This window comes from Asterias rubens, unplaced genomic scaffold (assembly GCF_902459465.1).
Source record: "Asterias rubens unplaced genomic scaffold, eAstRub1.3, whole genome shotgun sequence".
In the NCBI taxonomy this organism is placed as follows: Eukaryota; Metazoa; Echinodermata; class Asteroidea; order Forcipulatida; family Asteriidae; genus Asterias; species Asterias rubens.
Window position 1 is genome coordinate 87,499 of NW_022985725.1, and position 26,662 is coordinate 114,160.

General features: G+C 38.3%; 2 protein-coding genes across 6 annotated transcripts; one reads left to right on the forward strand and one right to left on the reverse strand.

Moving 5' to 3' along the window:
- Positions 1-12,013: 12,013 nt before the first annotated feature.
- LOC117306377 (histone acetyltransferase KAT7-like) lies at positions 12,014-19,989 on the reverse strand. 2 transcript variants are annotated; one of them, XM_033790985.1, is made up of 10 exons: positions 19,863-19,989; positions 18,012-18,168; positions 17,326-17,790; positions 16,470-16,645; positions 15,911-16,117; positions 15,368-15,640; positions 14,659-14,799; positions 13,947-14,040; positions 13,241-13,387; positions 12,014-12,335 (listed from the first exon to the last, which is right to left on the reverse strand). In XM_033790985.1, the coding sequence occupies exons 1-10, from the start codon at positions 19,875-19,877 to the stop codon at positions 12,124-12,126; spliced, it is 1,887 nt and encodes a 628-aa protein (XP_033646876.1). In that variant the 5' UTR covers positions 19,878-19,989; the 3' UTR covers positions 12,014-12,123. The 2 variants fall into 2 exon arrangements, with proteins under 2 accessions (XP_033646876.1, XP_033646875.1); XM_033790984.1 differs by having other exon boundaries at positions 13,947-14,043.
- Positions 19,990-20,076: 87 nt separating this feature from the next.
- Positions 20,077-25,091, forward strand: LOC117306378 (AAC-rich mRNA clone AAC4 protein-like). 4 transcript variants are annotated; one of them, XM_033790986.1, is made up of 5 exons: positions 20,077-20,385; positions 21,095-21,536; positions 22,475-22,633; positions 23,167-23,372; positions 24,550-25,091. In XM_033790986.1, the coding sequence occupies exons 2-5, from the start codon at positions 21,343-21,345 to the stop codon at positions 24,738-24,740; spliced, it is 750 nt and encodes a 249-aa protein (XP_033646877.1). In that variant the 5' UTR covers positions 20,077-20,385; positions 21,095-21,342; the 3' UTR covers positions 24,741-25,091. The 4 variants fall into 4 exon arrangements, with proteins under 4 accessions (XP_033646877.1, XP_033646878.1, XP_033646880.1 ...); XM_033790987.1 differs by having other exon boundaries at positions 21,098-21,536; XM_033790989.1 differs by having other exon boundaries at positions 21,141-21,536.
- The last annotated feature ends 1,571 nt before the right edge of the window (positions 25,092-26,662 follow it).

Genomic DNA, 26,662 nt, shown 5'->3' on the forward strand with positions numbered 1-26,662 from the left:
AATTCTTACGATTGACCCTTATTGTTCAGTGAAGTAAAAGGAAGGATATAGTCTGGTTACCATGGTGATAAGATGTTTCAATGGGGCAAAAGCTGTATCTCGACATATTTTGATACTTTTGAGCTTGACTTTTTGTTGTCTAGTCCATCATTAATTTGTCGATAGAAGGTCCAAAAAGGTTATGCTTTCTTGATCAGTTACATAAGTAATAGTTTGTTAGTTTTTGTGTCAGTAACATTAGTTAAAGATGCTTTCCTAACTGATTTACCTTTTTCTCTAACCTCAAAAGTCATTTGTTTATTTCAGCTGTGGCTATTGTTGTTTCTCTCATTCTCTCCTTTTTCTAATCGTTTCTTCATTAACTGTTTTATTCATTTTGTGCTCAAACTCACCACCGGGTTAAACACTATATGTTTGGTTGATTGGTCACTCCTTATTGGTGGACGTTATCCAAGGTCGAAGCCCGGCCTCTGCTGTTGGTGCCATTAGCTTCTCAGCGGGATCCACCGACCTTGAACCTGGTTTCCGCCCATCTCTAATCAACCCAAACTAAAACAGTCTGTCCGAGCCATGCCAGGCGACGCTTACGCCCACAGGACAAGCCACGGGGGAGCTTTGTCCAGCTGGCGCGCCATACCCGTGGAGACGGTTAGGTTTGAATTTCACAAGCACTACACGTGGGCGACCAGTCATGCCTTTGTGTTCACGCAGGCCTGTCCGCGACATTGCTTTCTTTAATGACGTATTCCCTTGGTACACGCACGTAACGCGTTGGAGAGTGTGTCAACCTTGAAAAAGATGTAGTCTTGAAAAAGAAAATTCATCCAAATTACAAAATTGAAATTTAAGTAACGCTATCTCGATACGAACCGTGTTATGCACCGTTCATACAATAGAATTTCGCGGTTTTTTTTTTTGTTCTTTGTTTTTTTGTTTTTTAACAGCAAACAAATTGACTAAAAGTATGGTTCCGACAACTTGCTACTTATCGCATGGACGACTACAGGGTGCCTGACAAGGCTGCACTGCATTTGTTGTTTTGTGCTGCATTTCGGCCAAAATGGCGTCCAACATCCACACCAGTCCCTCTGAATGATGTCGCAACCATCTCCGCACACAGATTTTGAACAAAATACCACGTTGATTCAAGCACTGGATTCTCAACAGGATATCAGTATTTCAAACCCGGTAGTTAAACAAAAACCTTGTTGCTACATCGACGTTTTCTTCAACTTTAACACTAAACGGTCAATTTCAATGACTGTGTAGGTGTGAGGTTTCGCATTATGCAGTTTTTTGTATTCTCCCCAATTAAACACGTTGTAACGTATGCAAGAGCGACAGGAATTATTAGCTTGACTAATACAATACAAATATACTCAGAGAACTGAGCAATAAATAAATGGGTAATTTGGTCACTGGTTTTCCTGACTCTACAGCAACTTCACAACAGGCCTTCGGTTGGGGAGCGTGAAGTGTTTTCTTTTTCTTTTTTATGTTTTTATGTTTTATTAGGCAAAGTGTGCTGACACGTTTTCAGTATTGTTAACGGTCTCTGTGGGAGTGTGTTTAGAATTCATAAATTCATAGAGGTATATTAGGTATATGAGAAATTATAGATATATATAATAATATTAGTTTTTTGATTTTCTGACTACTAAGCAGAAACTTTATAATCTTCGTGGAGCGTTTATCTTTCTTTATAATTTTTTTTACCAAGACAAGTGCACTGACACGTTTTAAATTGTAAATGGTCTATGTGGGTTTTTGTTAAAAATCCATAAATTCATAGAGGTATATTTAATTAGGCATTGGATATAGGTGTGTAATTTTTGTTTTCCTGATTTCCTTGGCTCATAAGCAGCAATTTTCACCACAACCTTCGGGAGCGGGGATGCTTTCTTTTGGTAATTTTGTTTAATAACGCAAGTGCACTGACACAATTTCAATATTGTAAATGGTCTATGTGGGTGTTAAAAAATCCATAAATTCATAGAGGTATAATTAGGAAAGGGATATATAGGTATAGAATTGCAAGATCCATTTCAGTTCATTCAGAACCAGTCTCGGTCCCCTTTGATTCCTGTTTTGCTTGTCCGTCTCGATTTACGTAAATCGCCCGGTTTACAATAATGCCAGTTGTATCTGTGTTTGTTAAAAGTGTCAATACAGGTCTCAAATTTAGGCAATACGAGAAAGTGATGCTCGAAACCGGATATCTCAAAATTGCACTGTTATTGTACACTGTATTTCATATCCCCGTGCGTTGATGAAATCTTAATTCAAAGCAAAGGTGACATTTTATATGAATGTGACCGACATCTACACAAAGGAAGGGTCGATTTTATTAATAACTGAGGACGGTGTCAGTAAAACACGATCTTTCTGGGTTGGAAGTCAATTCAACGTATTTTTTTTTTGCGTTTTTTGGCGAGCGTTTTTGAGCGGCATCACTGTGTTCAAAGCGACAATGGCTTCCATTGGCTTGGTATTTCACACAACGGTAATTATTTTTCATTTGATCCGTAAAGGTCACTGACGCGTCTGGCCAGTGTTGCAACCCATAAAAGTTGACATTTTACAGGGGAGAAAATTTTTATTTTAGTATTTGCTTTTAGAGTTCGCATGATGGAGATAATTTTAATGAGAAACATGTTTGTCTGTTGGGAAAGCAGGGACTGGAAGGTTTTTGAAGGGTAAAATACACAAGATTTAAAATTAACAAACAAAATCACAGAGTTCGGGCATATTCAAAGCACACCTTGGTGTTTCTGCAGCAAAGGTGTTTTTTCTTGTTGTTTTTTTCTTCTCTTTCTTTAATTATTTTCTTTAATTTTTGTATAACCACGTGAGCTCAATATTCACAGATTTTTTTTTTTTTTTTTTTTTTACAAATGTTTGGATATACCAATGGGTAAACCTGGTCTTTGACAACCACCAACTACTGCCTTTAAAGATGGGCTTCAAGGTCAAATTGAGGGTTTTTTTTTTTAGGCATACCATTTTCCAATAGACAGAGTTCTCACAAAAGTCGGGGCAACAATTATAAGTCAAATATTTAAAAATGTCACTTTAGTGATAGTCATTTCAGAGAACGAAAGCTGAAATGTGACGCCATTGGTCAAAGGGTCTTTACTTCTAAATGTCACTTCATTTCATACTCGTGCGACATTTAAAATATGACGTCATCGTAAAATGGGTCTGTTTATAATTCCGAAGGAGAATTTCTGTGCCAGTCAAAAGGTTGTGAGATTGCATATCATCAAAATTGTAGGGAAATAAAATACTATTTATTGTATTGCGCTTTTTGTCTAGCAAGGTATGTGGAGCTAAACATTGTTAAGTGCTCATATTATGATACCAGGGGTGGATTTCACAAAGAGTTAGGACTAGTCTTATCTCGAGTTAGGACGAATTACCAGTCCTAACTTAGGACTAGCTGTACGTTTTGTGGGAAAACGACTCCCTCTGAAGTAACGTAGTTTTTGAGAAAGAGGTAATTTCTCACTAAAATAGTAAAAGACTTTGAGCTAGAAGTAGCTTATTGCTATCTGAAAGCACACAAATTCGTCCAACAAGGGTGTTTTTTGTTTCATTATTCTCTCGCAACTTCGATGACCAATTGAGTCCAAATGTTTACAGGTTTGTTATTTTATGCTTATGATGGGATACACCAAGTGAGAACACTGGTCTTTGATAATTCCGAAACGTGTACAGTGCCTTTACAGCACATTTAAACGGTTTGCAAGGTGCCGATCGCGCAACAATCACCCGATCAGACCAGGAACACCGGTATAAACCCCTTCTCTTAACGATAAGTGCACTTGGTTATTTTAGGTGCGTTACACAACACTCGGAACCAACGGCTTTACGTCCCATCCGAGGGACGAAGCGCAATGGTTAATAATTGTTAATTGTCTTTTGCTGAAGGACACATGCGTCACGACTGGGACTTGAACCCACTCTCTGCAATCAGAAGTACCAGAGCTTTCGTTCGGTCCTCTTAAAGCAATCACACAACATCGGTAAATAGTATTGTCCAAAGGCCCACACTTCGTGTATCACAACTTTTGTACAAAATAATACCAAATTGTGAAAATTTAGGCTCAATCGGTCATCGGAGTCGGGAGAAAATAACGAGAAAACCCACCCTTGTTTCCGCACGTTTCGCCGTGTCATGACATGTGTTTAAAATAAATCCGTAATTCTCGATATCGAGAATTGATATTGTTTTGCTGTTTTCTCAAAAAGTAAAGCATTTCGAGGAATAATATTTCAAGAGCAGTCTTTCACCATTTCCATCTGTAAACCATGTAAGTTATTTGTAAATCTGTGAACTTTTAATTTTTGTCCTGTTCAGGAAGTGTCCAATGGCTTTAACCGCTATAGGCCTCGACATGCAGTAGAATAGTAAATGATTATAAAGATCAACATTGCGTCTTAAACAGTTTTTAAATGGATAGAAATGCAATGATATTCATTCGCACTTTATAAGGAAATTAGGTGTAAATCACGAGTTGTAAAAAGCATCAACTCGAGTAATCCTCACAATGCAAAGAAAAACATGTAAAGAGTTATTCATTAAATTCATGGTGCGGATGTAAACGGACAATTGTATTTATAAGAATGTGTAAACATTTGTAAACAACAAGTTTTACACATTTTGTTTTGCTCTCTCGGACTTGATGCGGAGGTAGACTGTTTTCTTTTAACGAAGTAAATTTTTATTTTCGCATCTTTAAAACATTGTATTTATAATTGATCAGGATGGTCGAAGAAATTCAGTCAGGAATTTAGACATCTCGTTATCGTCAAGAATTAACTACACCTGTGGGTAGAGCCGTGTCTTATCTCGTTTTGTGGGAGAAGTGGCTCTGAAAAGAGCCGCGGGCGGTTTGGTCTCGACGTTTCGAACAGTAAACTGTGCTCGTCTTAAGGAGAAATTTAATGGAAATTGTGCACGTCATGTTTCTCCCTTCTGCTTGTTTCTCAATTCGATTGTGCACGTAAACTTTTTATTCTTTTGCCACACTGCAGTGACTATCATTGTTGAATAATGATAGTGAATTATTTGCGAGTTGTCAATTATTTAAATCTAGTGAGCGTTTAGATAGTATTTTGATCCCCTGCAACTGTGTTCTTCTAATAAACTGATTATAGTAAATTGCCTATTTCACACCTTCAGGGAATTTTTCCTATCAAATTGTAATCACTGTTTATACAGACTATTATTCTGATTCGAGTCAGCGCTCGATGCGAAAAAGTCACTTCTTTCTTATTTCACAGGTATTAGAGTGTGAATTGGTAATGTGCCAATTTGCCGGATAGCTTTAGTGCCAATCCTCTCGCAGGGGAGAGAGCATGAATATTTGATTGAGCGTGAGAAAAGATACAAACCAATTAAATCAAGTCAGCTTTATTGTAAAGCTGTCAAGATGCCAACATGATTGTGATGTGGGGATGTGGGCCTGTATGCGGGCTTGTTTATTTTCTTTGTTGATAAGCCATTTATATGTATGGTTTAAAGGTAGTGGACACTATTGGTAAATTACTCAAAATAATTGTTAGCATAAAACCTAAATTGGTAACGAGTAATGGGGAGAGGTTGATGGTATAAAACATTGCGAGAAACGGCTCCCTCTGAAGTGACGTAGTTTTCGAGACAGAAGTAATTTTCCACGAATTTGATTTCAAGACCTCAGATTTAGAATTTGAGGTCTCGAAATCAACCATCTAAACGCACGACAACTTCGTGTGACAATGGTGTTTTTTCTTTCATTATTATCTCGCAACTTCGATGACCAATTGAGCTCAAATTTTCACAGGTTTGTTATTTTATGCATATGTTGAGATACACCAAGTGAGAAGACTAGTCTTAAACAATTACCAACAGTGTCCAATGTCTTTAAGGTATATTATCTTGTTTAAATCAATGATATGTTGGGAGTTCAACGCAATTGCACTGGTACATCATTATTTTTGTACTGTTTTGTGAACGTGTATACCACACACAAATTATTTAGAGCTACAGAACCCGAGAAATATTTTCAAAACAAATTCCCGTGTAAAAACAGCACGACCGTTTCTCTAAGCTGTTATTTGGTCAGAGGAAAAGTGTTTGTCAATATAATTTGTGCGACAATGTTTTGTTTTCTTTCATCACTCTCTTGACACTTCGACGACCAGAGTCAAAACTGTTACGGATTTGTTATTTCATGCATATGTTGGGATACACCAAGACAGAATACTGCTCTTTGACAATCAAATGTGTCCTAGGCTAGATTCTCAAAGCAATACAATTCATCGTAAGACAAAGAGCTACACCAGTAGCTTTTTCCCTCGTACTGCATCTCTTGGGACTCCTTGCCTGGTGCATGATTCTCTTCATCCAATGATCTTCCATCTTTTAAGAGGAATGTCAATTCCTACCTTCAGCTCCACTGAGTTTCTGCGTGTCTATGTTTTCTTCCTTGTAGCCCTGAACATAAAGTGACTTTTAGCCTTGTTTTGGGCGACTTGAGAGCAGCGTCAGTATTACCACTAATAGTGATTTGTGTTGTGACATCACACTTTACTTATAGCAACTACGATTTACTTGCAGATAAGATCAATCTTGAAGCTCTTTGTGAAGTTGTCCCAAGTGGCTTTAATTTCTTAGTTCATACGTTGAATCACTCTGGTAAATTGGTTTGGTTGTATTTATTTATTTGTTTCTTCTGCCTTCTTTCCCCTCACAGATCGAAGAACATTTTTGTTGTTACTGCATATGCATGTTTGGATACACCAAGTATATAGGAAGACTGGCCTTTGACAATAATTGCCAAAGGTGTCCAGTGTTTTAACTCCTACTTCCTACGTTGAATCGTTCATGTATTTAATTGGTTTTGATTCGATTTTTTTTTCTGCCCTTTGTTTTTCTTCCACAGATCGGACAACACGAGGCGGCACACGATTCCCTTTCTTGCTCGGATCCTCAACATCAAGAAAGCTCCCACGATTTGTACGAAGGGCGGACCCCTCGATATAAGAATTTAAATAACTGTAGCTTTAGATCAAAAGTATTTGTGTAAATTGATGCAATGGTTACTGAATTGTCAAACATTTTGAAGGCAAACAAGTGGGACTTTTTACGCAGTGAAAACTTTCTTTTAAAAAAGTACTTGTTGTAAGTTATGCAATGGTTACTTTATGATAGTTTACATAATTGCAATCATTATTAAGAAGAGATGTTTTTTTTGTTTTTTTTTAAGCAGTGAAACTCTTTTTATCTAGTATTCCCCACGATAAAGGTTAACTAAACAGTAGATGCTTGTTTATAAAATGCTATGGGGGACTAGACCAGAGTTACACATCATCTAATTTTCTATCAACTTTTAATAATGTTATAATGCTGAAGGCAAATTTCAATCTGTAGGTTTGACACTGAAGTTATTATGAAAACTAATAGCGTTTTTAAATCCACGTAAAGGTTCACCCAATGCCTGCCAGTATTTTACTTAAATCTTGCACCAAAACGGTTATTTTTAAGTCATGTATTTTCTTTCTGTGCCCACGAGGTTATTGAGGAGGGCAGCCAGTGCAAACTTGGTGCGGTCAATGTTCCTAGTTGGACGGTCATTGCCCTATTTAGAATAACATCCAAGAGCTCTATAGCAAAATGACGCCTGCTTAAAAGGCAGTGGACACTATTGGTAATTACTCAAACTAATTATTAACATAAAACCTTTCTTGGTGACGAGTAATGGGGAGAGGTTGGTGGTATAAAACATTGTGAGAAACGGCATCCTCTGAAGTGCCATAGTTTTCGAGAAAGAAGTAATTTTCCATGAATTTGATTTCGAGACCTCAGGTTTAGAACTTGAGGTCTCGAAATCAACCATCTAAACGCACACAACTTCGCGTGACAATGGTGTTTTTTTTTCTTCATTATTATCTCGCAAGTTCGATGACCGATTGAGCTCAAATTTTCACAGGTTTGTTGTTTTATGCATATGTTGAGAACTTTGAAAACTAGTCTTTGTTTGGCAATTACCAATAGTGTCCACTGCCTTTAAAGGCTTTGTTTCACTCTTTCGTTTTTTTAATCCTCGATGAGTGCGTGTGCAACACGACGAATCTGTGAATAGTTCATAAATAAAGAGGTGGTGATATATCTCCAAAGAGTCCGAGGCGGTTTATGTCCACGCAGGAAGAGTAATCCGTTATTGGAATACAAAACACAGTCTGAGAAATGTGTCATACCTGAAATTGTTGTTTAATCCATTTTCTCTGAACCACATTTTTCTTAGAAGGGAACTTTTTTCAAAAGACAATTATCAACAGCGGCAGTGCTTCTTAAAGTAATTGCTAAAGGTGGATGCCCGCCGTACAAAACAAAATAGGATTTGGGATTAACCATTTTGCAGAGATGCTTTGTGACTGTCATGTACATAGGTTTGTTTTGTTAAATGATTTTTCAGTTTTCTTTTTGTAATGAAACGATTAACGTTTGTGGGTTAATAAGGTACTATTGATAACCAAATGGAATTTCAGTTTACTTTATTTAATTGTTTAGTTATTTATTTATTTAATAACTTTTTTTTTATTTTTATGTTTTTATCACTTGTATATTAGTTTATTTATTTATTTATTTATTTATTTATTTATTTATAAATCAATCTATCAATCTCCCTGTCCATTGTGTTTCTTTATTGTCGGGGTCCCGAATTATTAAACGGACGTAGCAGAACTTCATCTTAAATTGTGACTTAAGTCTAGGCTCTGTTTGTGAAACCAAACCATTGTCAGTGCTGTTTTATGTCTATCAAAATAAAGATAGCTGCCAGTGTGGCATTGGACACCAGTTTGTGGGTGGTTTTGAGTAAACATTTACAGATCTTAAACACTCACCTCTTGGAACTATACCTAATCACTGGTGACCATCGGGAATGGTGCTCTCATCAAGAGCAAAACTAAAATTGTGGTCAACAACTGCACATTCCATAAAAGAGGAAATATTACCTTGTGTTAAACCTAATATTCCTGAACATATTTTGGCGGTTGCAGAGTCGCAATTACCGCATTATAAAGCTATCAAATAACGCATAGAGAGATCCGCCTTGAATGAAGACTAATAAACCCTTAGGCTAATGGCGACACTGGTTCTTTCTCCTCTCTCTAAAGCTAAACAATACAGACAGTTGTCAACTATTGTGCCGATGATCAAGAGATGGGGGCGACTAGCTAAAAAGCCCCCATTGTGCCGGTAGCCTTTTTACGAAAAGATTCCCGACGATTATTTGGACTGGGAGTGTATAATATTTGCATGGCAGTTCTAGAGTTACCACTTTGCAAAATGTCAAACGTTTGTAGTCGACGGCAAAATAATGGCTGTCTTTTATTTGCGAACCTTTTGACGGGTATTTATAGGTTTGGTTCACCAGAGGCCCGATCGGGTGTGGGGTTACACGAGGGGAGGGTCCTTGGTGGTTTCGGAATAAGGGAGGAGGGTCGTGTGGAAACACGGCACCACTGTTGGTTATTTGAGTAATATAAATAAAACTAGCCTTGTTAAGCGTTAACAACGTGCAGCTCTGTTTTTTATCGTTCGCCCATGTAAATCAATACCAAACCAACAGGCTATAGAAATAAAGACACGGTTAGACTCCCTTGAGGTGTAACAACGACAGCCATTGCAGTCCAGTGGTTATCCTGCAGGACTTGCAATCACAAGATCGTCGGTTCGAATCCTGCCAAGCCTGCATGATTTCACAATGACTAAAATAAGTATTGCATTTGTCATATTGGCAAGTGGTTAGACTGCATGACTTGCACTCACAAGGTCGTCGGTTTGAATCCTACCAAGCCAACGGATGCATGATTTCACAATGACTCAAATAAGTATTGCACACTGTCATATAAAAATATACTTCAGCATAAATCAGAGATGTGACTGGACATGTTGCTTTTGATCGGGAGTTGCAACCAAAATGTTCGGGGTTTGAATCCTAAAAACTAACGACTGCGTCATTTCACATGACTAGAATAAGTACTGCATAAAGTCTGTATAAAGATACCTCAGCATAAAGAGAAATGCGACTGACTTAATGCTTTTATCCACGTGTGCACATTTTTTTTTTGTGATGCTCTCCTTGACTAGTCGCAATGGTTGTTTACTTGTTTGTTTATCGGGGTGTTTACATGCTTGTTGTTTTTAAGGGTTGTTCACTGACTAGTAGTAGGCCTACTTGAAGCAAGTGTAGCAATCATAATGTACACTTTCTGCCTTATTGTTATGTGTGGCAAATGCGTCTTACAATAAAAAAAGATAAGTTAAAACTGAAACGGTTTTGAAAATTCAGTAACTCTGATAAACGAATGTTTCTTGCGAGTATATTTTTGTTGTCATGAAGTGTATTATCTTATCCCAACCACCCCAACCTACCCCGCTGTTTGAATAACCCCTTTTTGCTTTGAAAAGTCGCCATATTATTGTAGGGCAAACCGTATGCGCGTCCAAACGCTTACATCATCGACGCACGCAGCATTCCCGGTTTGATTTCTACGGCACATGCACGCACACACGTGCACAGACGCCACCTTGTAGGGCAAATATTTGAACGGTGCGTTATTCAATACGGTCTATACTTGGTATGCAGTAATTTTCAACCTCGTACAAAAACCATGCTTCGACCCAACAGTAAACTGTATACCAAGTACTGTATGCGGTGCCATGCAGCTCGTCGTCTAACATGTGATTAATGCTACGTGGTGAATTCAAAGGGGTGTGCTTACCAGCCTAAATAGTCTTGGTACAAGGCTAGGGTCTGATAAGTCATGTTAAATTTGACAACGGGCTACAGTCTTATGAGGTCAAAATAAAACGGTACACAGAATTAACAAAGAAGTGTTGTTTTATTGTGGTATTACAAGTATAACTTTGACACAATGAAGAAATCAAATCGACTGTGCTGACATGCGTAAAATAGTAGCAAGAGTATGGATGAGCGCTGGAAATGCCGTTCGACATGTTGATATTCTGAGACAATTTAGTACAGAATGACGATAACATACAGGGCATAATTTCATATAGCCTGGTAGCACAAAAACTCGCTAAGCACATACATGTACATGTAGTAGTATTGCTTAGCCGAATCAGGTTACCAGCTTGAATTTACTTAGCATAGAAATTTGTCACACAGTATGTTCTGCTTAATTAGCTTAAAGAAATTGGGCCCATGATGATAGATGATATCCTGAGATGATTTATCTTAGGATGTCAACATCTTAAAAGTCGGAGGGTGACTTCCTAAGAAAATTCATCATGAAATGATGACATGTCGTTCACATGACGAGACGCGTGCCGCTTCAAGACACAACAGTTAAATGCAAGGAATGGTTTCATCTAGGAATTTTGTACAACACAAGAAATTGTTGTCAAACCGAACATGGTTAAGTTTTATGCACACTGAATGCTCGTGTTATTAAGTGGCATTATAGACCTTATCACAAATACTAGGTATGCGCATGTTATGAGTGGAATGGGTTACTAGGCATTCTACGCTTATACAGCTAGCCATGAAATTGGACCAAGATCATTCTTCTTGCTTTGGCAACACTGAGTTTGCATTGTTATTATTTCCACAACAAAACAGATTTACGACAATGATAAAAAACAACCTTACTCATCAAACAGTTCATAGGATTAACATACAAAATAAAAAGAGCCCAAATATTCAGGTGATTCCATTTTTTTCTAGTGAAAAGACTGAGAAAGTCTAATCCTGGAGCAGGTTGGATTGCGCAAATTTAGTTATACTTCCTGCGAATGCAAATGCGAATATGAATATTGGCATCACAAATTCGCTACGAATGATTCTGATAAACTGAAAAGTACTCAACTCCTGCCAAACACTGACAGTGAACACAGGGCTGTGATCCGGCAATGCAACTTTCTCATTGAAAAAAAATTAAAAAGGGCAAAAGGCCGATCACACTTAACTTTTGAACAGTGTTTTTCACTTTTCTATGGCACTGTTTTGAAAAGAAATTGAGGAAATCAGCTGATCGGCTAAAAAGTTGCATCCTATCGCATTCACAGGAAGTATAAACTGGGCTTTTACGATCTCGTCGAAGAAGTCATATCTAGATTGTGTCGCCAACAGGTGGAGTCCATTTAAGCGATAGCGGGTCGATCGTCTTGAGGCTGTTCTTCTTTGAGGTCTTGCTGAGGTACGTATCGATGAGATCCTGGCGCTTCAGCACGAGATGTTTCCCTTTCCAGTATTTAAGCATACTGAGTGATTGCAGGGTGCTGACTATGTCGTATGGATTGATGGCGGTCTCCTGGCTGATATCTAGGGAAATACAAAGTAGAGATTGTAAGAATTAAGTCCATACTTGTACTGGTACTTCACAGAGGTTGCCATGGTGCCCTTGAAATGCTCCAGTTACAATTTCCTCAAAAGGTGCCCTTTACCAAGGAGAAAATGCCTTGGTGCCCTTAGCCTTTCAAAAACGAAGCATACAGGCCTGCATTTGAGAACAGGTGAGCTACATGCAGCCCTACACTCTTGTAGATCTTTTCCCAAACGTTTTGAGCCGAGGTGATGCTTGCAGGATTTACAACTAAAAATTCTGTAAAACTATTAAAGTATTGTAGGACACTTACATGTTGGAGCCTTGGAAACAAACAATTTTGGTGAGCGATTGCCTAAAGTCACAAGGCCGCGAACGTCCACCTCGTGGTAAGGGCTACACTTGACTGTCACGAGGGGCTAAAATGATGTTGGCATAGGTATCATTCACTAGGAGCATAGCTGGAAGAGCAGATTGCACCACCTTTCCAACTGTTTACAAAGCAGTTTAGGTCAACTGTCTTGCTCAAGGGCAGAGGTTTCATGACTGGGTATAGAACCCACACTGTGCTGCTGACAACACCTGGGCCCAATTTCATGGATCTGCTTACCATAAGCACAGAATCAGCGCTTACGGAAGCAGGGAATTCTGTGCTTACGGCAAGCGTATTTCACTGGTTAGCAGCGAATTTGGCTTCTGCGCTTGCGTACTCCACGTTACTAGGCATTCTACGCTTACAAGGCTAGTGCAGAAATTCGGCGCTTGCTAGTAAGCGGGGAATTACGATCGTAAGCGCAGAATTCGACGGTAAGCAGAGCCATGAAATTGGGCCCAGGGCTCGAGTCTGGTTACCTACACCGCTCGGACATGACGCACCACCAAAGTAAAGTAAAAGAGGAAATACCTTTGATAGAGATTTCTCGGCCGCTAAACTTGCTGAGATATTTAAGCACCACGTCCTTCCAGTAGCTACGATAGCTGATCAGTCCAAGATCCGAGAGGGGCTTCTCTGGGGATCCGATCTTCTCTTCTCGCTTGGAAAGTAAATAACCTGAGAGAATAATAAAGTAGGAACATGTTAAAGGCACTGGACACTATTGGTTATTACTCAACCTAAATATTACTTGCATAAAAACTTACTTGGTAACGAGCAACTAAGAGATAATGATAGTAAAATCATTGTGAGAACTGGCTCCCGCTGAGGCAACATAGGTTTTGAGAAAGAGGTAATATCTCACACAAGTATTTGAAATACTAAAGACTTCAGGACTGAGGACTTTTGTTACGCATCTTAAAGCACATAAATGTGTACAACAAGGGTGTCAAGGGGCTGTGCCATAGTGCTCAAAGCAGGCCTGTGGCTGTATTGGAATTGTAAATTCTCACCGAGTTACTGCGAATGTGTATACAGAGGGGTGGTCACGAGTGAAGAAACTAGGGGAGAGTTCATAATCCCCTGTACAACCACAGCTTATTTTGATCATGACACTGGCCATTTAAACAAATTTGTCTAACAAAGTTAGCACTTAAAACAAATCGCTTACTGTAAGCAGCTCTATAACAATTGGAACTCTTGAGGAAGGACAAGGAAGAAAGAGAGACTGACTTACTGAAATCAATCAGCATTTTGCCGTAACCCTGTCGCATGAACTGCGGCAACGTCAAGATGCAGGATACATTGTAGTTCAAGAACGAGTTCTTCTCCTGCTGGCGAAACAACAACAACAACTATAACGTCGATTCAATCATTTTCTAAAAATCTTCACAGATTTCTTAAATATTCAAAGGCACTGGTTGTTACTCAAAATATATATTAATCAGTATAAAAAGCTTAGTTGGCAACAAGCAAGGGAGAGCTGTTGATAGTACAACACATTGTTAGTTTTTATGCTAACAATTATTTTGAGTATTTACCAATAGTGTCCAGTGCCTTTAAATGAAGTTTGATACAATGACATTAATTTGTTGTCTGATAATACCTTAGAGACGATACTGTTTTTAGGAAGTTATACAATGACATTTATGTCCAATAATACCTTGGAGAAGATACTGTTTTTAGGAATTTTTACAGTGACATTTGTTATCTGATAATACCTTGGGGACGATACTGTTTATAGGAAGTTATTCAATGACATTTATGTCCAATAATACCTTGGAGAAGATACTGTTTTTAGGAAGTCATACAATGACATTTGTTGTACGATAATACCTTGGAGATGATACTGTTTTTAGGAAGTTATACAATGACAAGTTGTACGATAATACCTTGGAGATGATCCTGTTTTTAGGAATGATACAATGAATTTTTTTGGCCGATAATACCTTTGAGAAGTATCCTACGATATGGCAGCCTGTTGAGTCATTGACTGTCATCACATAGAAGAGGAAAGGCTCCACATCGTAGTAGAGCGTCTTGTGGTCCAGGAATAGCTTGGCAAGAAGGCACAGATTCTGGCAGTATATCTGTGTAATAATTGCAAGAAAGTTAACAGCATTTAAAGCAGGGATAAGATCCTGAAAAATTTAAAAACAGACTGAAAGTTGTTCTTTGCAGGAGGTGCACACAAGTCAAATTTCATATTTGTTCACTCACCGACTGTCGCCCAGGCAGCCTGAGTGACAGTCTACTTGTCATGCGCTTTACGATCGTTAAACTGTTCCCCGGTGTTGTACGCACGCGCTCGAACATCGCTCTAGCGACATCCAACACAAGACAAAACGTATCCTGGATGCATTTTATTTGACAGCCGTCATTTCCCCTTGCTTTCAAAAATATTGTACAAGTAACTTAACATGTATGGCATATAGTAAAACAAATATAACATGGTTTATTTCGGAATGTTTATTTCGATTGAGCTTCGCTCGGTATTGGAAGCTGACAAACTAGTTCCCTTGGCCATTTACAACTTCTTCTGATAGCGCCCTCTTTTGAATAATCCTCTTCCAGCCCACGTTAGTTTCCAATACTGAGGACAAACATTTCCCGGGGGGCCAGATTTCCCTATTTCACTTTTTTTTTTTTTTTTTTTACCTTGTTTTTCTTGCCATCCACTTCAAAGACCGAGATGTTACACTTGCGATAGATCTCATCACCTGGTGGATGCCTCCATACACACTTGGCCGTGTGCCGTCTTAAGATGGTGGTGCTTTTCATGTACTTGAGACAGAACTCGCAGATGTAGAGCTTGGGAAGCCGGGCGTACTCCTCAGGATAAGGGGAGCTGTACCAGGTTCCTAGCTCAAACCGGCCGAACTCAATCTTCTTTAAGACTCCATCAAAGGGTGCACTGTGATTTTCTCTCTCCTAAAATGATAAATGACAAATGTTGATAAACGTAATAGATGAATGAGTACATTTTAATGAGTTGAACAAAAAAAGGATGGACGTGTAAAAGCCAGTTTATAGTCGGTCGCATGATGGTCACCCGATAGAAGTCTTGACGCGCGATCCTAAAAAACACAGTTTAGAGTCATCGCTGAGCCAACACTCCCTCAATAGAGATTCAATACATGGTTGTACCAGAAGTTTATTATTACTTATATCACTTATCTTGGATTATTTAAAAGTTTTTACCATCTCTTCAGAAGCTCTGATCTGAGCCTGTCGGAACAGGTCCATGTCGTACTGGGAGGTCAGGCCGTCTAGGAGGGGCTCTCGACTCTTGTGGTACTCCTCCCGATGGTTGCGATTCTTCTCTCTCTGATCCGCTGCCATCTCCTTCCGTTGTCTTCTCAGCTCTAGCACCTGGTACTTCTTCTGCTGCTTGAGTCGGGCTGGATTCTAAAAGAAAACAAAAGAGGAAGGCAGGGATGTGATAGGTAAGGCTGAACTTTTAGCGCAAAGCCTGGAAGCTTGAGGGTCCAGAGTCACGCTGAACCAAAGTCTGAATTAAGTACATGAAATAGACAAGATGTTGTTCGGTACGACTTTGATGCGTCTTGGTTTCAGATGTCGATCTTGTCATAAGCCAAACCAATGTGAATGTAAAGTTATGTTCCCCTATCTGAAACTTATTTGGGTCGACCAAGAGTCGCTCGCTCCTAGTCTTTTTTATGGGATGTTACTCTGGAGCGAATGTCTTAATGAGGTGTTAAACAATAAATGAAAGAAAGTGCATGATGTCTTGACTTACGGACTGGCGCAGATTCTTAGAGCCAGCCTCTAAATCTTCCTGTCCATCCTCCACCTTCTGCTTGGCCTTGTCTGCCCTGGTCTCTGCTCTTGCCTTGCACTCCTCCAGCGTCATGTTGTGATATATCGGACATCCCGAGACTGTCCGATGCTTGCTGAACTTTCCAGTGATATGACCTGGTTGTCAAATCAGACAGGTACAAGATTCCAAGAAATGTCTCAAAACTTTTGAAAAATATTTTAGAATATACATTGAATAAATACTGGTAAATCTGTTGTACATGTTTATGCTAAACTAAATTTCATATCCTGAAATGAAAACTATTTTTGTAACATTGTTTTTCTAATTTTTCAAAAACTACAGCACCTCAGCAAGTTATATTTGAAGGTAAGCTTTGTACCATCATTATCTTCAAACCTTATAAGTTTAATGTAACTCATTTCTGCTTAATAACAGCTTGATGAAATTAGTCCCAGTACCTCTGTCTTTAAAGGTAGTAATTACTCAAACAAGTTATTAGCACAAAAACCTTACTTAGTTATGAGTAATGGGGAGTTGTTGATAGTATACATTGGGAGAATCCAGGAAGAAGTAATTTTCCACGAATTTGATTTTTAGACCTTTAGAGTTAGATTTTGTGGTCTCGAAATCAAGCATCTGAAAGCACACAACTTCGTGTGACAAGGGTGTTGTTTTCTTCCATTATCTCCCAACTTCGACAACCAATTGAGCTCAAATTTTCACATATTATTTTATACATAATGTTGAGATACACCAAGTGAGAAGACTTGTCTTTAACAATTACCAATAGTGTCAACATAGCCATCAATTCTGTAATTACAATTTGCAAACTTACCAACTGAATCACAACCGGGCACCGGACATTTCAACTCCATAATATCTAACGACCTTTGAACCTGAGCAACAGCAATCAGTTTACTCTTCCTCTGTCTTGATTCGATCTCTGCGTTGAGAACAACGCCAAGTTTTCCTATGCCCGGTTTTCCAGCGCCTGGTTTTCCCACGCCCAGTTTGGGCGCACCTAGTTTAGCCACACCTGGTTTGGTCACTGGGCTGTTTTGGGGGTCCTCCCCTGATGTTTTGCCCCTCTTCTTCGGGCTGTGGGGTGCCCCTCCAGACCCATTTGAATCCCCATCAGAGGTGGTGGCACTGCTGTTGTTTTTTGGAGCAGGACCACGTTTTCGTTTTATGGCTGTCTTGGGATTGCTGTCGGTGTCCGAGCTCTCAGGGGAGTTGGAAACACTGGAGCTTCTCTTCCGACCTTTCAGGGGCGACTTCCGATAGGGCTGCATCGACAGAGCTAAATATTACGGGAGAAAAATTACAAAAATTTAGAAATGAGAACATAGAATTAGCTGACAAACTATTTACCAACCAAAATGACCTGGTATAAAATGCAAAAGATAGTTAATGGCCTGACGTTTCGAGTCTTTCACTTAGCCTTCAAGAAAGTCTCTGCTAGAGTCAAAACGTCAGGCCATTAATTTATTTTTTTTTTTAAGATTCTATTATCTGTCTTACCTTGATTAGTAGCTCTAGTCTGCAAGCGAGTTGAATTTCTGGTCACACGTCTATTACCTGCCTCTTCATCGGTACTGGAAGTGCCTGCCTCCCCAGTAGAAGTTTCTGACTCCACCTCTGAGATTAGCTCAGAGTCCGAGCTACTCTCTTGTCTTAACTGCAGTTGATCAAATTTAAAACAAAATTACTTCAAGGGCGTGTACAACAATGGTAAGAGTTAAGACTCTTATGAAGAGTGAAAGTAGTACTTCACTCTTTAGACTATAGTGAAAGTATGGATCATACCTCTCATGTTCCAACAACACTATTTTTCGACGAATGTATCAACACTATGTTCCAACAACTTACATGTAATGTATGTTCCGACACCCCTTTCTTCTGACATTGTTATGACGACCCTACCCGTCAACTCGTAAAAGTACAAGTTCAGTATGTTCCGATTATCAATGGCGGATGAAAAAATGTACACTACAATTGCACTCGTAGTCCAAGGACTACACTAAGGTTCGGTCCTACTAAAAGCCGACAACGCCGACAACAAGTCCAGAGCGCCGACAACACGCCGCCAACAAGTTTTTAATACCTCAAAAATGGCCAATAAACCATAGATATATTAGAACTATATGTGTTCTGTAACATAAACATAAATTTAATGGAAAAACTTTATGAAAAGTGTGTATTTTTTAACCAAATAAAAACTTCACTTGCACGGAAAGCGGTCGGACGCCATCTTGGCTTAAAAACCGTGTTTGGACCAGACCATTATGATACGGATAGATTTAGAACTTGCCAACAACAGAGGGCGGGCTTCATGTGAAGACCTTCACTGCCGTTTGCACAGTGCATGACGCCCGCCCTCTACTGCTAAATCTGGTTTACCCGCATCATAATGGACTGGTCCAAACACGATTTTAAGCCAAGATGGCGTCCAAACGTTTTCCCGTGAAAGTTAAGTTTTTTTTCTGGTTAAAAACTCACACTTTTCAGAAAGTTTTTCCATTAAATGTATGTTTATATATTACAGAACACACATAGTTCTAATATATCTATGGTTTATTTGCCATTTTTGAGGTATTTAAAACTTGTTGGCGGCGTGTTGGCGGCGCTCTGGTCTTGTTGTCGGCTTTTACTTTCACAATCTGCAGCGCAGGTTGACACTGCACCCTGTTTAGTGCTTGTTAATGTTTGTGCATGTTGTTCAAGTTGTGGGAATTCTGAGTCGACCCCACAAAAAAGCAGTGTGCTGTTCATCGCCAATCCCGGATGCACGCTGACGCTCACACCTCTACACTACATTCTGTGACTACGTACGCGTAATTGTTGTAGTGGTCCTGTGTACGTAACTGTACTGTATTCTATATACTACAATTAATATTACAGAAATAGAATACAGGGCCACTCCACTTAATCCACGCTGCGTGAATGAAATTCGGGTTAGTGTTAGGGTTAGCCGAGTGTGGCCCTGTATTCTATCAAAAATAAGGATAATAACATAAATTTGAATTAATTTTGAACCAATACAAATTAAAATTGTATTTTATTTTTTATTTTTGTTGGCAGCAATACAGAAAGTGAGCATTACAATTACAGCTTACGCGCAACCAATTCCACGAGAGGACATTTAAGAAAGAGATATAAATAAGGTCCAGCATCCACTGAAACAATCGGGTCAAACGAATATTAGTGTCGGAAATACACGGCCCTAGCAAAGAAGCGCACACTGGTGAAGTGCATTTTTTCAATGAATTTCCAACCAAATAAAGCTCTACAAAAGATGGTTTATGTTGATACTTCTTGTACGTCTACGCTCTCAAGTGACTTATATACACGATCCCTTCCAATCTAACTTACCTTCTTCTTGACCATATTATCGTTGATTTCAGATTATGCAGGAAAACTGCCTTATAAAAGATGTTTGAGTTACAGAAACCGTGCCCTGTTTCTGGACAAATTACCGCCATAGAAAAAACAAAATGGTGACGTCAGATGTTCCGGCTTTCATTATTTGACACTTGGTGGCGCTGTTCGAGTTGAGATTCCGTAGTGAGCTATTTTTAAACACTTTGTAATGGTTCCGTCGCTATTTTTGTATACATACAAGATGCATGATGCAAGCTCGGTGCAACAGTAAGTATAAAACGTCAACTCAATTCAAGACGTAAAAACACTACATCTTTTGTCAACATTTTGTCATTATTGAGCGTGTATACTCTCGTCTTACTCTGGTCCACAAGCAGAATGTGAAACAAGTTATTGTAAACTCTTCAAAGGAGGGGAGAAAGACGGCATTTTGTTTTGAAAGCGTGAGGCGATCATCTGGTCTTTCTAAACTCGGCACACCTAAATTCTACTGGAAACTGCTACGTGTAGCTAGGTGAGAGTACACTAAACTAGTATTACTATTACAGTAACTGACTAACTAAACAGTCAGTAAACACTGTTGTTGATGTTATTATTAGTGTTACTGTTGTTTTTTGTTACCAAATACCAGTAGTAAACAGTAAAACATCAGTATTTACTATTACGTTGTTAAATGTTACCGTCGTGTTTTGTTAAAAGTTAAAACTCAAACAAAGTTAAAACTCAAACTAGCTAGTAACAAAACACAACAGTGTGTGAGTGAGTAGCCACAGGCAATATAACATTAAAATATCCATTATTAAGTTCTTTTTGTGCTTCCTGTCAGTTATTATACTAGGATTATTGAATAGCCTAGCTCTAGTCTACTCAACGATAGCAGGACGAAACCAAAATAGTTCTAGGAGTAGGAGTAGCTCTAGCTAGTCTAGCTAGGTTAGGGTAAAGCCCGGCGTTACGAACGAGTAGTGTTATGTTCGTGTTATGTTTGTCCATTTTTGCAGCAACAAAAAGAAATGATAAAAAAAATACATTACTCATTGAACAACAAGTAGTAGTCAAAGTGTTTTTCCGATTGAAAAATAAATTACTCCATTGTTCTTTCTCAGACATTTGGATTCTGGTCATTGTAGAATAACTTGTGGTCGGATAAAAATGTTGAGTTACAGGCTTTTTGGAATTTTACTCCCTCCTGTAGGTAACTATTTCTTCATTTTTACCCGCAGTAGCGACTGATTTTTACCCGCAGTAGCGACTGATTTTTACCCGCAGTAGCGACTGACATGTACACTTGAAACCTCAAGTCATCATTCATCTCAGTGTGATACAAACAAAAAGATGATCAATCGAGACATAGTCAAGATGACCCAACGTCATTTCCAGCCCTCCAACACGACCGTCACGGTCCAAATGACCCATCTTCTTCACCAACGAAAAGTCCTGGGGTGCCACCCCCGGCGTCCCCCGGACCAAGATGGAGGGTTTTATTCCAAACACAGCTTTATCAGAGAAGAAGAAGGGGTTACGCTCCTCCTCACCAAAAGAGAAAAGTGTGTTTTGCAAGAGCCGCCCTGTTAAGAGACGAGTTCGTCATTCTAGAAACCCTTCTCCTCCGGTTCATCTGTACATTGGAGCGAACTTTGCCGTTCGTCTTCATCACAACTTCAGGTAATAATGCAAATTCAAAGCCCCCGCCACATGCCCCACTTGTCTTTATTCAAAATAATTATTAGCATGAAAACTTACAATGTACTTGTTAACGCCCTTCCCCCACTTGTCTTTATTCAAAATAATTATTAGCATGAAAACTTACAATGTAATTGTTAACGCCCTTCCCCCACTTGTCAGGGTTGAGCGATTAAGAGCATCAATCTCAAGCTCTTCTGTTTCTGATCAGCAGAGTGTGGGTTCAAGTCCCAGTCATGACACTTTTGTTGTTTAAAGCAGAATACTTATTGCCTGTTCCTTAGGATGGGACCCAAAGCTGTAGGTCCAGTATGTTGTGAATGGATTCTAAAGAATACAGTGCATTTATTGTAACAGAAGGGGTTCGCCCCAATGTTCCTGGGCTGAGAAACCACTCCCTCTGAAGTAAATTGTAGTTTTTGAAAAATGTCTCACTAAAGTATTACTGTAAGTAGCGCTTCAGGCCTTACTCAGGCATCGTATAGCACCCCTATTAATTGTGCGACAAGAGTGTTGTTTTTCCACTATTGAAGCTTCCAGGGTCCAATTTCATAGAGCTGCTAAGCACAATAATTTGCTTATCATGAAATGTTTGACTTGATAAAAACAGGATTTCCCAAACAAATTTTTACGCGATTTTCAAGATAACCATACAACAGCTGAATACCAGTAACTAGGAAATGCAACAAAATGGAAATTTGGTTGGTAATCCTGTTTTTATCATGGAATAAATTTCATGCTAAGCAAATTTTCGTGCTTAGCAGCTCTATGAAATTGGGCCCAGGTTGTCTTGCTATCAGTTGTTCATAGAACCGAGTTTATGTAACTTTTTGTGCAAGATACATTTAAACACAGTGCCTTTGAAATATTTACTCAATAATACATTCTACCCCTGCCCCCCCCCCCCCCCCCCCGCCCAGGTTCCAGCGACACGTAACCAACAGTTACGAGAGAGGCCTGATCTGGACTGAGTTTGAATCTTTCAGGCGACTGTCTCACATGACGCTGTCAGAATGTGCAGTAAGAATCTTGACGGTCCCAAATGCTGGAGGAAATTCTGTGGAGTCTGAGGTTTTAAGGTAATTCAAATTACTTTACCCCTTCAAAAGCCTGAACGCATCGAGCGAAGAATAAAGAAAGCAATGAGTGAAAGATACATTAATACAAGTAAGCAGATTACAAAAAACTGCTTCAAACAAGTGAGTTTTTAACGGAGACTAACAAAAAACAGTTTAGAGAACTAGCCTGGTGAAATGCACAGGAAGACTATTCCAAAGAAATGGAATAACCCTTCTTCTATTCTGTGATGAAATTTCATTCTGCCCAAACTCATGGTTTTTTTTTAGTAAGCTGTTTCGAAGTGCAGTAAAACAGCTCGTGCTTTGGTTAATTTTTTCAATTTGTCTGTTTCATGCTACCAGAAGTCACTAAAAAACGCTTAGTGCATTTTAACCGCTGGTTTGCATAGTTCACCATTAGCAGTTGCAATGGAACTTTATGTGATGAAAGGCGTAGGTGCGGACAATCTAAAAGTGGTGTGTCATGCACGATAATCTCATTACCTTTCGCACGATGTCATGGTCAAGACTTATATTTTCCCTTTTTTTTCTAGCTTTGAGCTTCTTCATCGATGCTTTGGTGCTCGCCTACTGAAGACCGAGATGGAGGTGGCGTACTTCCCAGAGGGTGGTTCCATCACTGATTTCACATGCGAGATGTTTGGAACTAGACTTGGTGTGTCCGTTACCAGAGCCATGAAATTCAAAGGCGTCTTTGAACTCGAAGATGCTGAGAAACTGCTACGTAAAAAATTAAATGGTACTCTTTTTTTAATTATTTCCCCCACCCCCTATATTTCACCGTCACTGTGGTCTTATTTCATAAAAGTCATCCAACCTGGAATCCTTCATTTTAATATCAAATTTTCATTTTAATATCACATAATATTTTTACAACAAAGGCCCTTTAAAGAGGCAATTGGCTTTAAATCTTTCAAAATATTGCCGTTTGGAATTGCTCATTAAACCTTGTTCAAGAGTCGTTCTTGAACATACAGTATACAGCTCTGAGCTGCCGTGAGGCTCAACTGGAAACTGGTCATTAAAGTTGCAAGAAAATAATGAAAGAAAAAACACCCTTCTTGTACAACTTTGTGTGCTTTCAGATGCCTATTAAAAGGCTTTTTTTTTTGTGTGTGATAAATTACCTCTTTCTCAAAAGCTACTTTACTTCAGAGGGAGCCATTTCTCAGTTTTTTTGCTAACAATTATTTTGCTTTTTTATGTATGCTTTCTAACCCCATTCACGTATTTCCACTTCACTGCTTATGTTTCACTTAGTTACCTGTTCATGTTTGTTGTGTTGTCATTTAGCCTTCGAGAAAGACTCTGCTAGGGTCGAAACGTCAGGCCATTAACTATTTTTTGCATTTATACTCTCGGTCCATTTGGTTGGTAAGTTGTTTGCAACAGCTAATTCTATTTTCTCAATTATTTTGAGTAAATACCAATAGTGTCAAATGTCTGACCACCAGAACTTGAATGTTATGCTCTAAACCACTCGGCAATGTCACCCTACACCCTAGTTTTTAAAGGCAGTGGACACTATTGGTAATTACTCAAAATAATTGTTAGAATAAAAGCTTACTTGTTAACGATCAATGGAGAGCTGTTGATAGTATAAAACATTGTGAGAAACAACTCCATTTGAAGTAATGTAGTTTTTGAGAAAGAAGTAATTTTCCACGAATTTGATTTCGAGACCTCAGAATGAGATTTTGAGGTCTCGAAATCAAGCATCTGAAAGCACACAACTTCGTGTGACCGGGGTGTTTTTTCTTCTCTCGTAACTTCAACGACCAATTGATTTAAACTTTTCAAAGGTTTGTTATTTTTGTGCATTGTTGAGATACACTAATTGAGAAGAGTTGATCTCTGACAATTATAGTGTCCAGTGTCTCGGTTGATAATTGTGAATCATTTCATTATGTTTGCAGGAGTCGTAACATCCAGCAGGAACACTCTGGAACATTGGAGCAAACAGATTCTTCACATCTGGGCAACCAATCACAACGTGGCTGCTCAGATTGCTCGCTCTTACTCCACAATGCCCCGCCATCTCACATCCAATACAGTTGTCCTGGTTACGGTCGTAACAAAAGACTTGGACAGGCTGTCCATATTTTAAAGTAAAGAAGTAATGTATATAATGTCAGAAATATTTATCATTTTTTATTCACTTAATATACACTGTCTGTCGTCTTGTTAGCCAATAATAATGTTATTTTTTACCCACTTAGTGTGCTAAATAACTAAAAAGAATTTTTGTTTTCAGTTATTGTATTTTTGCATTTTGTACCTTTGTTTTGTCTGTCCATTGTTAAGTGTTCTGTCTGTCCAATAGGGAACAACTCAAAAGCATTGAGCTTCTTAAAGAATTTCTTTCCACATACTGACATGATGTATACATTAAGACAGTGGACACTATTGGTAATTACTCAAAATAATGGTTAAAATAAAAACTTGGTAACAAGCAAAGGAGGGCTGTTGATAGTAGAGTCGGAAATATTGTGAAAAACGACTCCGTCTGAAGTACAGTTTTTGAGGAAGAGGTAATTTCTCACTCGAATATAAAAGACTTCAGGCCTAACCCTAACTAGGCATCTAGAAGCACACATTTTTTGTTTTTTTTTCGTTTTCATTATTCAATTTCTATTGCAGCTTCATCAAATGTTCACAGATGAAATTCATGTAATGTGTATTAATTCTGAAAAGTTGTAATGTGTGTGACCTGCAATTACATTTCATAGTTGTATTTTATGTTAGTGTGAAATAATTGCCAATAAATAAAAACCTGTAAATTGAGGAGTTAAAATAAAACACATTTTTTCAGTAAGCAAATCTCTAACTACAGTTATTTTTTAGTGAGTGTATAACATTATTTTTTAATTTTTTGGCCTAATTTTGATGAACATGCTAGACTTACTCGTTGCTGTTTTTTTTGTTTTTCAACTTTGGGCCTATTTTGATGAAAATACCCCTTGTCGTTTTTTTTTTTTTTTTTTTTTATTTTTAGGCCATTTTTTTTTATAAATAATATGCTTGACTTGCCCCCTTGTCATTTTTTTATTGTAAGGCCTTTTTTTTTTTTTTTTTTTTTTTTTTTTTTTTTTTTTATTTAATTTTTTAAATGCTGGACTTTCCCTTAAGGCCTACCGTTAATTTTATTTTTATTTATTTTTTTCATTTTTAGGCCTTTTTTTTAATGAAAATGCTGGGTTTTTTTCTTCAAATTTTTAGGCCTTCTTTTGATATTATTGCGGGACTTGCCCCTTGTCGTTGTTTTTTTTCTTCATTTTTTAGGCCCATTTTTGATGAAAATGCTGGACCTACCCCTTGTCGTTTTTTTTTATTTTTAGGCTTGTTTTTGATGAAAATGCTGGACTTGCCCCTTGTCGTTTTTTCATTTTTAGGCCTATTTTTGATGACAATGCTGAACTAACCCCTTGTATTTTTTTAATTTTTAGGCTTATTTTTGATGAAAATGTTTTTTACATTTTTAGGCCTATTTTTGATAAAAATGCTGGACTTACCCTTTGTCGTTTTTTAATTTTTAGGCTTATTTTGGATGTAAATGCTGGACTTACCCCTTGTCGTTTTTTCATTTTTAGGCTTATTTTTGATGAAAATGCTGGACTTACCCCTTGTCGTTTTTTTCATTCTTAGGCTTATTTTGATGAAAATGCTGGACTTACCCCGTGTCGTTTTTCATTTTTAGGCTTATTTTTGATGAAAATGCTGGACTTACCCCTTGTCGTTTTTTTCATTTTTAGGCCTATTTTTGATGAAAATGCTGGACTAACCCCTTGTCGTTTTTTTCATTATGAGGCTTATTTTTGATGAAAATGCTGGACTTACCCCTTGTCGTTTTTTAATTTTTAGGTCTATTTTTGATGAAAACGCTGGACTTACCCGTTGTAGTTTTTCCATTTTTAGGCTTATTTTTTATGAAAATGCTGGACTTACCCCTTGTCGTTTTTTTCATTTTTAGGCTTATTTCTGATGAAAATGCTTGACTTACCCCTTGTCGTTTTTTCATTTTTAGGCTTA

Coding starts and splice junctions, on each gene's coding strand:
- LOC117306378 (XM_033790986.1), top strand. CDS start 21,343: ATGGAGGGTTTTATTCCAAACACAGCTTTATCAGAGAAGAAGAAGGGG. Junction 21,537..22,474: donor CGTCTTCATCACAACTTCAG/GTAATAATGCAA, acceptor CCCCCCGCCCAG/GTTCCAGCGACACGTAACCA. Junction 22,634..23,166: donor GTGGAGTCTGAGGTTTTAAG/GTAATTCAAATT, acceptor TTTTTTTTCTAG/CTTTGAGCTTCTTCATCGAT.
- LOC117306377 (XM_033790984.1), bottom strand. Junction 17,791..18,011: donor GACTAGAGCTACTAATCAAG/GTAAGACAGATA, acceptor CGTAATATTTAG/CTCTGTCGATGCAGCCCTAT. Junction 15,641..15,910: donor TCAGAGCTTCTGAAGAGATG/GTAAAAACTTTT, acceptor TTATCATTTTAG/GAGAGAGAAAATCACAGTGC.